The 13046-nt window shown below is 38.6% G+C and overlaps 1 protein-coding gene across 1 annotated transcript in view; it reads right to left on the bottom strand.

Moving 5' to 3' along the window:
- The window catches only part of XRN2 (5'-3' exoribonuclease 2), an 80017-nt gene that overhangs the window by 22181 nt on the left and 44790 nt on the right, over positions 1-13046 (bottom strand). Inside the window, exons 21-24 of the mRNA XM_019927554.3 lie at positions 10133-10216; positions 8997-9094; positions 8265-8344; positions 6953-7009 (exon numbers count right to left, since the gene is read on the bottom strand). Coding sequence (XP_019783113.1) covers positions 6953-7009; positions 8265-8344; positions 8997-9094; positions 10133-10216 — 319 coding nt within the window. The remainder of the gene's footprint in view (positions 1-6952; positions 7010-8264; positions 8345-8996; positions 9095-10132; positions 10217-13046) is intronic.

Below are 13046 nucleotides of genomic sequence, written 5' to 3'. Positions count from 1 at the left end.
ACAACAACAGAAACATTTGCAAAATCAAAAAAGAACACAAATAATCCACAGGGGAAAAAACACAAAACATCCCAGTTGGAAGCCTGTATCCTGCTCTACTAATGTGTGTTTCTGTGATAATGTAACAGTCACCATTTGAACACTACACAAAGGCTGTACATTCAGACTAACAAGCTGGGCCAAACTCCTTTCTGGTGGGGTGTGTGTGTGTGTGTGCAGGCGCCTCCCAAAGCACACAAGTCTTCCTTCTGACACAGCAACGTCTCTTCTAGGACTCTGGATACGCGCCTGGTTTATACTTAAGGATGCTCATAACATCAGTATTCATAATGTTGAAAAACTGTAAAACCTAAGTGTATGGACAATAGTGGACTGGTTAAAGAAACTATGGTTCTTTCTAAAAACGGTATGCTCAATTGATATTTTTTAAAATGTAACAAAATACTTAATGACGTGGGAAAAGTACACATGCAACAGACTAGACACACATTCACCAAAAGGTTACTTGCACATTCAACCATTTCCTTTCCTTCTTTTTGCTTTTTTATATTCTCCAAAGATCCTCCAAAGATTACAGATTACAGTTGCAATCAGTGAAAAAAGGTTTTATTGAACTGGTTGACATTTTAGATAGCTAACTTTTTTTTCCTCTTCAAATACTGCCACTTAAAATAATTAGGGCCCATCTGCTATAGAGAAATTTTCGTTGCAGTAGGATTTAACTGTATATTTTAAGTACACAAAAATAGTTTCATTTATAATAAAGATGCTATAAGCTCAAGAACAGCTGAACAACACTTCATTTATTCAATCTGTTCCTCTTACAAACTCACTCTTCACCGCAACTGTCTTTATCTCAGATGTTCTCTATTCCAGATGGCTTAGGGCAGGGCCAGGCACGACAGGCAGTATGAAAGGTTTAAGAGGGTGAAAGAGAAAGAGATAGGTATCTGGGTCTGTTAGGGCTTTGCAGATACATAGTAAAGAGAGAAAACTGGGGACTTCACTGGCAGTCCAGTGGTTAGGACTCCGAGCTTCTACTGCAGGGGACACAGGTTCGATCCCTGGTCGGGGAACTAAGATCTCACAAGCCACGTGGAGTGGCCAAAAAAAAAGAGAGAGAGAGAGAGAGAGAAATCTGGTGATAAAGCAAGACTTGCAACTAAAGTATCTCAAAATACTTCTCTTAGTGTCAGCAGGCCTTTTCGGCAGTTTACCAAACAAATTTTCAGAGTGCCCACTGCATACACGGTCTCACGGTGGGATCAGGGGCACAAACGCTGACCAAGCACGGAGCCTGCCTCCCCTTCTAATAGGGGAAATAGACAGAAAAGGTTTAATAACAGTTTAATAAGGAAGAAAGTGGAAAAGGCAACAACAGGCACAGGAAAGATGCTGAATCAAAGCATGTGAGTGCACATGCCTTCCACACACACGCCCTTGTGAGTGTGGGCTAAATGCATGTATGTATGGGGGAGGGGGGCCTTTCACCTGGGACCAAGGAAGGCAGCACCTAACAGGCTATGGTTGAAGGTGGGACAGGACTGGCTGCAGGATGGAACAGACATGGAAAGGGGTAGCTCCGTTTAATTGGAGCAGCCTTCTCAATGGGGATCTGGGAGAGAAGTAACAAGCCCTACAAAAAATGATTTGAGTGACTACATACATTCTCAGTTCTCCCAAGGAAGATACATAACCAGTGCCATTCTAAAGGCACAGGATACAAACTGGTTCATTACATGCAGTAGATGCTTTAAGTTCGCAAGACTTAATTCTCAGGTGGGACCCCGGTTGAGAAGGGCTGAACTGGAATGAAAAAGTATGTGAACAGAAGTGGGCAGTAAGACGGCCTGGTTGAACTGGAATGTTGTCATGAAGGGCTTGTTCTGACCACAACGTAAGGCCACTTCAAGTTGTCAGAGAGTAAAAGCAATCCAAGATGCAATTCAGAAAGAACCACCCGGCCACACTGCATTAGAAAGATGGGGCGAGAACCAAAAGGAGGTCACAGTCCTAGCCTAGGGAATGCTGGGTGAGCTAAAGAAATGGCAGGGCTGGAGCTGGAAGGAAGATCATGCTTAGGTGAGGGCTCTAGGGGAACACCTGCAAGGCGCGCATAGAAAGAGCTGAAACTAAGAAGTGAAAGAAACAGCCAAGTAACAAGCTCCCAGGGAGAAGAGAGAATCCCAGGTCATAGGGATAATCTCTCTCGAAAGACAACGGTTACAAGAGGTTTAATGAGAGCTGAAGGTAATGTTTGAGAAAACAAATCCATTTATTCATCAAATATGTGCAGTTTATTATATGTCAATTATTCCTCAATAAAACTGTTTTTAAAATTCCACTATCCATGTTCATGCTCTGAAAGGGAAAACATTTCCAAGCTAATAAGAAAACAATCTCCAATATCTCTCCCACTTCCCCTCAGAACTACACTCAACAGTGTGATCTTATACTTAATATGGTTCAAGCCATTGGGAGACAGAAAAGCAGTATTTAAAAATAAGTTTGGAGGTCCCCCACTGAAGGGACAAGGGACACAACTTATGATCTGAAAGATTAAAGCATTCATTCCCCTTGGATCTTTGAGAACAATTTGAAGACTTATTCTCTCCTAGAAAGAGTTAAGCTTTGACTGGTTGTGATATTTTTTGTATTTTAATTTGTTCCCCAAAATATATACTAAGAACTATTATGTTTCTAGAAACTAAAGTAACAACAGAAGCTAAAGCACAACTCTACTGTACTTTTTTCCAATGTGATAACATCAGCCACAACTTAAACTTCCTAAAAGTAAAACAGACTTAGGCAGGAACCCATTAGGCAAAGGTCCAAAGGGTAACTTTTTATTTGGATCCAAACTTTCAAAGTGCTTTTGGTTTTTTTCAGGTTAACGTAATTCAAATTTTTATAGGTAGAGCATTAAAAATAATGGAAATAATTCCATTATACTAAAATATATAAATAAAAATAACGGGGAAAAAATATAGATTACTCTGAGAAATTCCCACCATTAGAAACAAGAGGCATTAATTGTGGAGAGTTTACTGGGGAGGGAAAGCAGTAATATGGAGATAAAGTCAGAAGCACCCTCAGGGAGGAGACGAGTTAACAGAAGAACCTCTGGACCCAACAGGCTGCCCGGCTAAGGTCAGAGAACGGTGCGAAGATTCATATTGTTTCATCTAACTGGTGAACAGCGGAGGGGGTTTAACCACTCCCTCGAGGTGGAACAGCGCCGAGTCAGCCAGCATAAGCTTCTACCCTCCAGACCAACTCCGACGAGGGCTTGTACAGTAGATCCCCTCCTTGGTTAGGTAACCTCCCTATTATTTTAATCACTTAATTGTCTTCATAAACACACTAAGGACAATATAAATTAAAAATTTTAAACCTAAGCATAGTTGTAAAGTAAGGAAACTGAACAGTGCTTTTATTTTTATCACAAGTAGCACTTTAGACACTTTGCAGCAAAGTCTCAATAGAAAAAAACCAGAATGCACAACACCTTTTCCAATTCCATTCACTTTAAGAATTATCCTTATAAACGCTATTTAAGTACTACTATTGTTTGAGAGTGCTAGGACACATCACAAAGAAAGCAGAAAACTCCAGAAATCTTTTCATTTTTACCTTTCCCTGATACATTCCATAATTAATGCTCAATCAGCAAACCACTGCAAACTGTTCACGATTCATATACTTGACATTTTAAAGCACTTAAAGAGTTTATAGGACTTAACAATGTCTTTTCTGACATCCTATCAGAGGAGGTTAACCAGCTGTGTCCTATGAAGTATTACAGGCAGTGAAAGTTAAACCCTCCCAAGTGTTCCCAACCATCAACTCTGTTACTGATTCCGTGTGTCCTCCACTTCTTCAGGTTTTGGATCTCAAGTTACCTGCTTGCCAACCATGAGTCTTACAAACATGGCAGTAATGGTCATTACATTAAAAATCTATCTTCACGTACATCCACATTTTAAAAACATCTCCTTGAAGACAGAAAACATTCTATCCCTTGCCTGATCCATCCAAAAGTGAACACAGAACGTTTGAGAAGCAGTCCTCTGAAGAAGTAAGTCTGGGCTCTTAGAAGAATCTGGCAAACACAGGTTCCAACACTATGAAAGCCAAGCTTTTACATGGGTTTAGAAGGATGCCAGGTGCCATGAGAGAAAAAGAGAAATCTGACAATGCTACTAATGAAAACATCTCTAAAGATTACATAAACCCAGATTACCTTTGAGAAGAGAAGAAAAGCAATGAAGGGTAGGCAAAGGGAAGAGCATTCCAAGCACTGGGAGGAAGGCACAGAGATGAGTGGGACACGGAAGGGACCAGCCTAGAGAGCAAGGAGGAGGTGTCCCTGAGGAGCTGTGGGCACTCAGGCACAGAGCACGGCTCCACCAAATTAGGGCAGGAACCAAAGATCGCCGAGGGGTGGCAGTGTTTAAGAAAGATGAGACAACAGATTCAGTGGGAAGGAAGGTGGCATTAAAAAAAAAAATCAGCTGGGAGAGCACTACGGTAATCCAGGAGGAGCGAGTACAGAACAGGCTCACTGGGAAAAGCCAGATATGAAAAATAATTGGGAAGAAAAAAATATTCCAGAGCAGTGGTGTAGGTACATGGAGTCCTGTAAAGTGAGAAGCCAAAGCTCCTAAGTCTGGGCATCTGGGGGAACAGGAGGTCGAGGGACAGAACGGAGAGATGGGCAAGGAGGCGTGTGAGGGGCGCAGAACAAAGCAGCCAGTGTGGACACAGAGTCCGAGGTGAGACCAAGGGGGTGTGTGTGCATCTACTCCCCCAGATGGATAGAAAATTGTGCTGCTACACCAGGAAGATAACTTTTTTGTAATTTAAAAATCATATACAGGTTTTATATGTTTAAATTTGACAAAGAATTATTCTAAAATACTATGCTAAGCAAATTACAATGGTGGAGGAAGAGCAGACTGAGGAAAATTCAGGGAGATAGCTCAGCTCTGTTCAAAGTTAAACTACTACTATGTTGAACGACTTATGGAATCAGAATTGGAAAAAAAAATCCTAGGTAACTGCTGATTGTATTCTTTAAGAATCCTTCTATGAATTTAAGACACTTCAATAACTTCTAAAATATACTTTCTCAATACTATAGATAAGACCTAACACGATGGGAAGAATCTACCTAAAGTCAATGTGAGGAAACAACTTCTCAAACATGGAATGCAATACCAGATGCATGCAAACAGAGAAGGGGGAAAATATCAAGAGTCAAAACAGAACTGGCAGCTGACTATGGAAGCTACCTTTTCAGATTTTTTGTTTATAAAGCAAAAAAAAAAAAACACTGGGCTACACAAGAAACCCTGAAACAAACACACGCAAAACTACAGTAAACTGCATCTCAGCCTCAACATGATCCCTCAGAGAAAACACTGAAAATCACCTCATACGGTAAGAGTTAACACTTTGGTCTTTCACGAAATCTCTAGGAAATCAACTCAATTAAGTCAATTTTATTATGAAGTTATATTCAATATATACTTGAATATACAGCTGAATCTCAGATTTCTTTTATAAATTAATAAATCTTGTAAAAACAGTGGATACTAAACAACACCAAAGGCCATTTCAGGCTCAGAAATCACCACCACCATATCATCATACAAACAAAAACTCCAGGATCTGTCAAGTTTGTAACTCTTCCCTTGCGCAAGTCTCTATCCTAATTAGATAGTTAAGATGAATTAACTATTTCTAGAGGGCTGTGAAGGAAGACCCTTGAGAACATGCTGAGAAATTGAGGAGCACAGCAAACAGAGAGGACAGGTGGGAGTTAACTGGCCTGAAGCTCGGCTGGGAGCCAAAGACCCCAGGGGTTAATACACAGAGTCCACACTGGCTCTGCCGCAGCCAGACTGTTTGTGGTGGGCACAGCAGCTTGGCTTACGGTTCTGAATCCCACCCTTAACAAAAGAGCCCACAGACAAAGAGCCAGGACGAATTATGTGCAAAGATAAACTAAAATTGTGGGTAGAGATAAATAAAGGCAACTGGTTTAGGAAGATTTTCCAAATTCACAATGGTTTTCTTTACGTAAAAGCCTTTCTAGAATGGCAGTTGCTCTCTAAAGCCATGAAAGACAGGAAAATAAACATGCTTATACGTCACAATGAGAAATCTAAGTAAAATCCAAAATATTCCCTGAGAATGAGAGAAATAAAGGAGTATTCAGGAACAGCTTTTACAAAATCCTTGAATTACTAGAATATTTGCCCTACTCTCATCTAAAGACTGAAGAAAACAAAAACATAAACCCTGCCATCAAGATTAGTACTTACATACAACAGTTACATAAATGAGTAGTAAGTTTGATTTTTATCTAAATAGCTATATTATATTTTACATACTCAGTAGAAAATGCTGTCACCATTGAAGAAATGAAGTATAAGTTTTCCAGATAGCAGAAATTAGCCCCTTAAGTTTAAAATTGTTGATAAAAAAATTCCACAAATTCGTCTATCTCATCTTAACCAAAATAAAGTATAGTAACAGTTTTGTTTTTAAACTCAGCAGGGCCACGACCATAAATGTAATAAATAGTCTTACAATACGGTGAAGCTGTGTGGGCCTCTGGGGTGAAGAGGTCTGTTTGCACATACACAGCAAACTACTCCTGGAAACTCCTACTTTCTGCCTCCCACTTTTCTAATCCAGGAAGAATTAGAGGTTGTTAGGGGAAACCAGAAAGCAGAGAAGCAAGCTTGTTAAATCAGTAACCTTAACAATATACATAATTTAAAGTCAAGAGGGTCTACTAGGAGGTCTGCAACACAGGGACTCTCCAATCTCAAAGCACTGCTGGAATAACAGCTACCATTTCCCGGTGAACCAGTCTTCTTAAACTTATCTGCAAGTTCAGAGCTGCATTCTGGGCAAATGTCAGCAGTTTGGGGAAACTTACCTGATCGCAGCGTTCTGTGTCAGATCCCTTAACATGGGAACAGGAGAACATACTATTCTAAAAAGAAACAAGAGAAGAACCATCTATTTGTGAATCGTAACCTTTTGGATAAGTGGAAGCAAGATGTTGCTATGTTTCTGAGGAAATCATTAAAATGCACCAGCAAAACAATATAATCGTATATATCTTTAAAAAAGGGCCTTGTCTTCCTTGCTTGTAATCTCACTAACAGAAAACAATTATGGGCAAAGGGCTTTTATCAGAATTTGTAAAGAATACCTACAAACCAAAAAGGGGGAGGTGGGGGGACAGATAACTTAACAGGAAAACAGAACAGGTATTTCATAAATGAGGAAAACCAAATAGTTAAGAGATATACCATACAGCATTCAATTTCATTAGTCATCAGAGAAATACAACTGTCAACCCCAAGATCCCAACAAGCATCCACCAAATTGACAAAACGTAAGGTCGTGACAATCCCAAGAGTTTACGAGAACAGAGCAACAGGATCTCTCACAAACTGACACAGATTATAAAACAGTGTAATCACTTTGGAAACCCCCCCCCCGATATTATCTAGAAAAGATGAAGATACACATATTTTATGACCCGCAATTCTATTCCTGGATCTATATACCCTTGAGCAGCAGTTCTCAAACTCTGATCTCAGAGCCCCTTTACACTCTTATCAATTGAGGACCCCAAAGAACTTCTGTTCATGTTGGTTATATCTGTCAATATTTACCTATTAAAAATTAAAACTAAGAAATTTTTTAAACACTAATTTAAAGATAATACTAATAAACCTACTATTGAAAACCTAATAAGACAATTTAGTAATAAACCTACCATTAATTTATATAACATTTTTATGAAAAAAACACTATATTTTACAAAGCAAAACAAAAACAAATGAGAAGAATGTTACTGTTTTAACTTTCTTTAATACATGGCTTAGTATCTATCTTAATAGCTGGATTCTGTTATCCACTTCTGATTCAATCTCTTGAGGTATCACACTACATTTAGCCTCTGGAAAACTCCACCATACACTCAAGGGAGGAAAAGAGAAAGGCAAACAGCATCATAACACCTTAGTATTATTATGAAAATAGTTTTGACCTTGCGGATTGCCCCAAGAGCTGGGCTTTGACCCCAAGTCTTTTTTTAGTCCAGGGGTATTCTGTTGTTGTTTTGTTTTCTCACTACTTTCTCATTATTACTAGAAAATGAAACATTTAGGCAACAAAGTAAAAATGCTAACTATACATCCTCCCAATCGCTTCAATTATATACAATGAATACTTACTGATCTGGAAGAATGGCTTCTTCATCCAAAGAAAACTTTCCTTGAATCCCATGGCATAGTTCAGGTGGTACATCCACTGACTGTGGAAAAACACAGCCCTGATTATACACCCGAAAGACTGGAAAGCAGGGACTAAAACATATGCTTGTTCGTCAACGTTCACAGGAGTAACATTCCTAACAGCTAAAAGGTGGAAACCACTGAAGTTCCCATCAACAGATGAGTGGATAAACAAAATGTAGGGTATACACACAATGGAATATTATTCAACCATAAAAGGAAGGAAATTCTAACACAAGATGGCTGAACCTTGAAAAATTATGCTAAGCCAAGTGAGCCAGACACAAGAGGACAAATACTACTGTATGATGCGACTTACGTGAGGTATCAAGATTAGACAAATTCATAGAGTCAGAAAGAAGAAGAGAGGTTACCAGAGGCTGGGAGGAGGGGAGGATGGAGAGGCAGTGTTTAATGTTGTTTAATGGGTACAGAGCTTCTGATGGGGAAGATGAAGTTCTGGAAACGGACAGTTGGTGGTAGTTGCACAACTTTGTACATGGTCTTAATGCCACAGAATTATACACTTAAAAATGCTTGAAATGGTAAATCATGTTTATATTTTACCAAATTTAAAAAGGGTATTCCTGATTAATTAACTAGGTATTCCTGATTAATTAACCAAATAAATATACTGTTTAAAAACACTTCATGTTGGAAGGGAGACCGTACCTCTGTGGAACCTGTCTTGTACAGCTCTAAAAGGAAGTCGTGCAGTGGGTGATGTTTCCCCACAAATAAGACATCACCTCCAAGACTGTTTCTTCTAGCTGGGGGGAAAGTAGGAAAAGAATAAAGATCAAACCATTGTATCTGCAAGAGCAATTTTTATGACAACAAAATTAAAAGATGCATCTAAATTTTAAAAACTTAAAAGTCTGTGAAAAATAATTTAACAATAGGTCTAAATAGGTGATATGTCTCTGCAGAAGAAAAAAAAACTTTGATGATAAGGTTTCAAAACTCAATGACTATCAAAAAAAAATACTAAAATATACCTGAATTATTATGGGATTGCAAGATAAGGGTCAAAGTTTTCTTATTTATACAGAACTCAATTTCTTATTATAAGAAAACACTAATTTTATCATCTGAGAACAAAAATTATCCTAAGGATGGTTAATGGAGATATTATTTCTATAGGTTTGTTACACTGGTATTAAATAAATTTTCCAATTGAGCCCGGCCTTGCAATTTCCCAATATTTTAACTGTCAGTATTAATGACAAAATCCTACTTTTTGTGAAAAATAACATTTCAAGTTAACACTCTGAGAGCAAATGCTTTTGACTCAACTTAACCTTCAAGCAAAGTTATTGTTATTTGGGGGGTAGGGGAGGAGGAAGGGAAGAAGGGAGATGGAGGAAATCTAATACTTATAACTTAAAAGTTTGATTTAATTACTATTCAATTTACAGGTAATAAATTTTAAGAAACAAATTTAACTTTTGTTACAAAGAAGTAAAATCAGTGATTTTGCCCCCTTTGTGAAAAATTCACAAATGAAAAAAAAAGGTCTAATATTTTCTTTTTTTTTTGCGGTACACGGGCCTCTCACTGCCGTGGCCTCTCCTGCTGCGGAGCACAGGCTCCGGACGCGCAGGCTCAGCAGCCATGGCTCACCGGCCCAGCCACTCTGCTGCATGTGGGATCTTCCCAGACTGGGCACGAACCCGTGTCCCCTGCATCGGCAGGCGGACTCTCAACAACTGCGCCACCAGGGAAGCCCAAAAGGTCTAATTTTATAAGGAAACGTGAAGTCTGTGTCCCACAGACTCACTGCTGACTGAGTGGGGCGTCGGCCTTACTCTCTTCGGGGGTGAGGTCCGGGTACACCTCTTCCAGGGCAGCTCGCAGTCTTCGCTCATCCACGAACGGCAACAGAGCCACACCTGGGGACATAAACGCACACCAACCGCCCAGCTATTAGGGTCACCTAAATTCCAACTGGTCCAAATGAACATTTCTAGTAGAATATCCCTGCTAATATAAAAACATTTGGGAACTGAACTCTAATCTTTAGCCAAAATTCAAATGTAGAAGAAAAAATTCCAAATTCCCCACCCTTAAAATGGCTCATATGGAAAACCATGTTTGATCTTAACTCTGTGGTAATAAAATTTTTAAATTAAATGAACAAGTGGCCACCTAGACACCAGCCTCTCTCTGTTCTCGCCCTCCTTACTAGATGCCCTCGGGCAAACCAGTCAATCTCCCAAAGGCTTGGGTTCATCCTTTCATCTTTTTAGGACCTTGGTTTCTTCTTTTGTACAGAGATCATTCAACAAAAATACTCAGAAGTTCTGTTTAACTAGAATACTTGAAATGACTCCTGCAGCTCTAAAATTGCATAATATTCTGTTATATTTTAAGACCTAATAATTAACTTACACACACAAAAATTTTAGACACTTGTTTGCTTAAATTTTAGGGGCGGGTAAAACAGATGATTATTTTCAGGTTGAAAATTGTCCCCTGGAGTGTGCTAGAATTGAAATCATTGCTTTATCTGGACCCATGTGCATAATCTTCAAAGAAGCACACCAGTAATACGATATCTATTACTAGAAAAATATACGAAGTTATTGAAGCATAATAAGTGCTGCTGTATACAGTAAAAATAGTATTTTGGCCAAATAAAAATTTTAAGATAAATAGCAAAGAGAAATGTTAAATAAAGCTAAATAATTTTGAAACTACTCCCACTCAAAACTGCCGTATTTGTGATATTTTCCCTTTAAAATGATGAGAAATGAAAGGTTTCCAAAGTTGTCATTAATTATTTAGCTACCATATTTTCAAAGTTAGGAAACGTCTTCAATTGTACTACAAGTAAGGAGAATACCTAGTTGAGAATACTAACTTCTAGTGTGAATTTTATGGGGCCTAAAAAACTGGTAAACACTTAGATGGAAAAAACCTAGAAAGTTGTTCAAGTGGTAATTAGTCATTCACTTAACAAAAGTTATAACATGAAAAACTACAACATTATCTAGCTTTCATTTTCTACCTACTAGACTTAGGATCTAAACAAATTATCAGAAAGACTTTCCTACAATATCAACTCCAGAAGCTAATTCCAAACAGTAAGCAACTTGCAGTGCTAATGACAGCCATATGGTTAACAAGTAACAAATGAGCCCTACTGGCCAAGGGAGGAAGGAACGCCTTACACCCAGGTGTGACAGTGGTAGTGCTTGAGAATGAGTTGATAGTAAAAATGAGAGTAGCAGCAGCTACTTTTTTCTGAGCACCTATTTCCTATGTTACATGCTTTGGTTCATTTAAACCTCTCAACAGCCCAGAGGCAGCCCAAATAGTGGTAATATTTAGTTAAACACAGTGGTCAGACTCTCTGGGTTCAGATCTTAGTTCTGACACTGTGTGACTCTGATCAAATTACTTAAATTCTCTGTTCATATATAAAATACACAGCATTCGAAATATCTATGCTATATTATTATTTTTTTTAAAGAAGATGTTGGGGGTAGGAATTTATTAATTAATTTATTTATTTTTGCTGTGTTGGGTCTTCGTTTCTGTGCGAGGGCTTTCTCTAGTTGTGGCAAGCAGGGGCCACTCTTCATCGCGGTGCGCGGGCCTCTCACTATCGCGGCCTCTCTTGCTGCGGAGCACAGGCTCCAGACGCGCAGGCTCAGTAGTTGTGGCTCACGGGCCTAGTTGCTCCGCAGCATGTGGGATCCTCCCAGACCAGGGCTCAAACCCATGTCCCCTGCATTAGCAGGCAGATTCTCAACCGCTGCGGAATCAGGGAAGCCCTACGCTATATTATTATATATAATAATTGTAAGTACACATGGTCAATAAATGTTGGAAAAATACCCAGATACATTTTATCATCTATCACTTTAAGATGTACTCAACTTAGGCAAGAACTTAACTAAGTATTATCATTACTTTCCATACGATTTAAAGATATGTATGGAGAAAAAACTACATCTCCTAACAGTAGTAAATTTTACCTCAAGAAAGGTATGTTCTTGCTACAGAGTCTAATAAATGAAAATATTTATATAAAATATAAAAATATTAAAGGTCTGAGTTTAAACCCATGCTAAAATTCATCTGGAATCTTAAGGGACCCCAGACAGCCAAAAGAATCTTTAAAAAGAAAAATAAAGTTGGAGGACTCACATCTCCTGATTTCAAAACTGACTACAAAGCTACAGTAATTAAAACAGTATGGTGCTGGCATAAGACAGACATTCTGACCAATGGAATAAACAGCCCAGAAATAAACCATCATATGCACTCAAATGATTTTCAACAAGGGTGCCAAGACCACTCAGAGGGGAAAGGGCAGTCTCTCCAACAACCGGTGGTGGGAAAATGGATATCCACATGCAAAACAATGAAGTTGGACCCTTACATTACACCACATACAAAAATTAACTCAAAATGGCTGAATGTCCTAAATGTAAGAGCCAGAACTATAAAACTCTTAGAAGAAAATGTAGGGAGCAAGCTTCGTGACACTGGATTTGGCAGTGATTTCTTAGACACCAAAAGCAAAGGCAACAACAACAAAATAGTCCAACAAAAATTGGACTTCATCAAAATCAATAATATATAAAGTACACCTATAATAAAACAACAAAAACCCAATTCAAAAACGGGCAAAGGACCTGAAAAGACAATTTTCCAAAACAAGATACATAAATAGCTAATAAGCACATGCAAAAAGAAATGATCAACATAATT

The sequence above is a fragment of the Tursiops truncatus genome, chromosome 15 (assembly GCF_011762595.2).
Source record: "Tursiops truncatus isolate mTurTru1 chromosome 15, mTurTru1.mat.Y, whole genome shotgun sequence".
NCBI lineage: Eukaryota > Metazoa > Chordata > Mammalia > Artiodactyla > Delphinidae > Tursiops > Tursiops truncatus.
The sequence above is the reverse complement of the archived record's forward strand: the minus strand, read 5'-3'. Positions and strand labels throughout refer to the sequence as shown.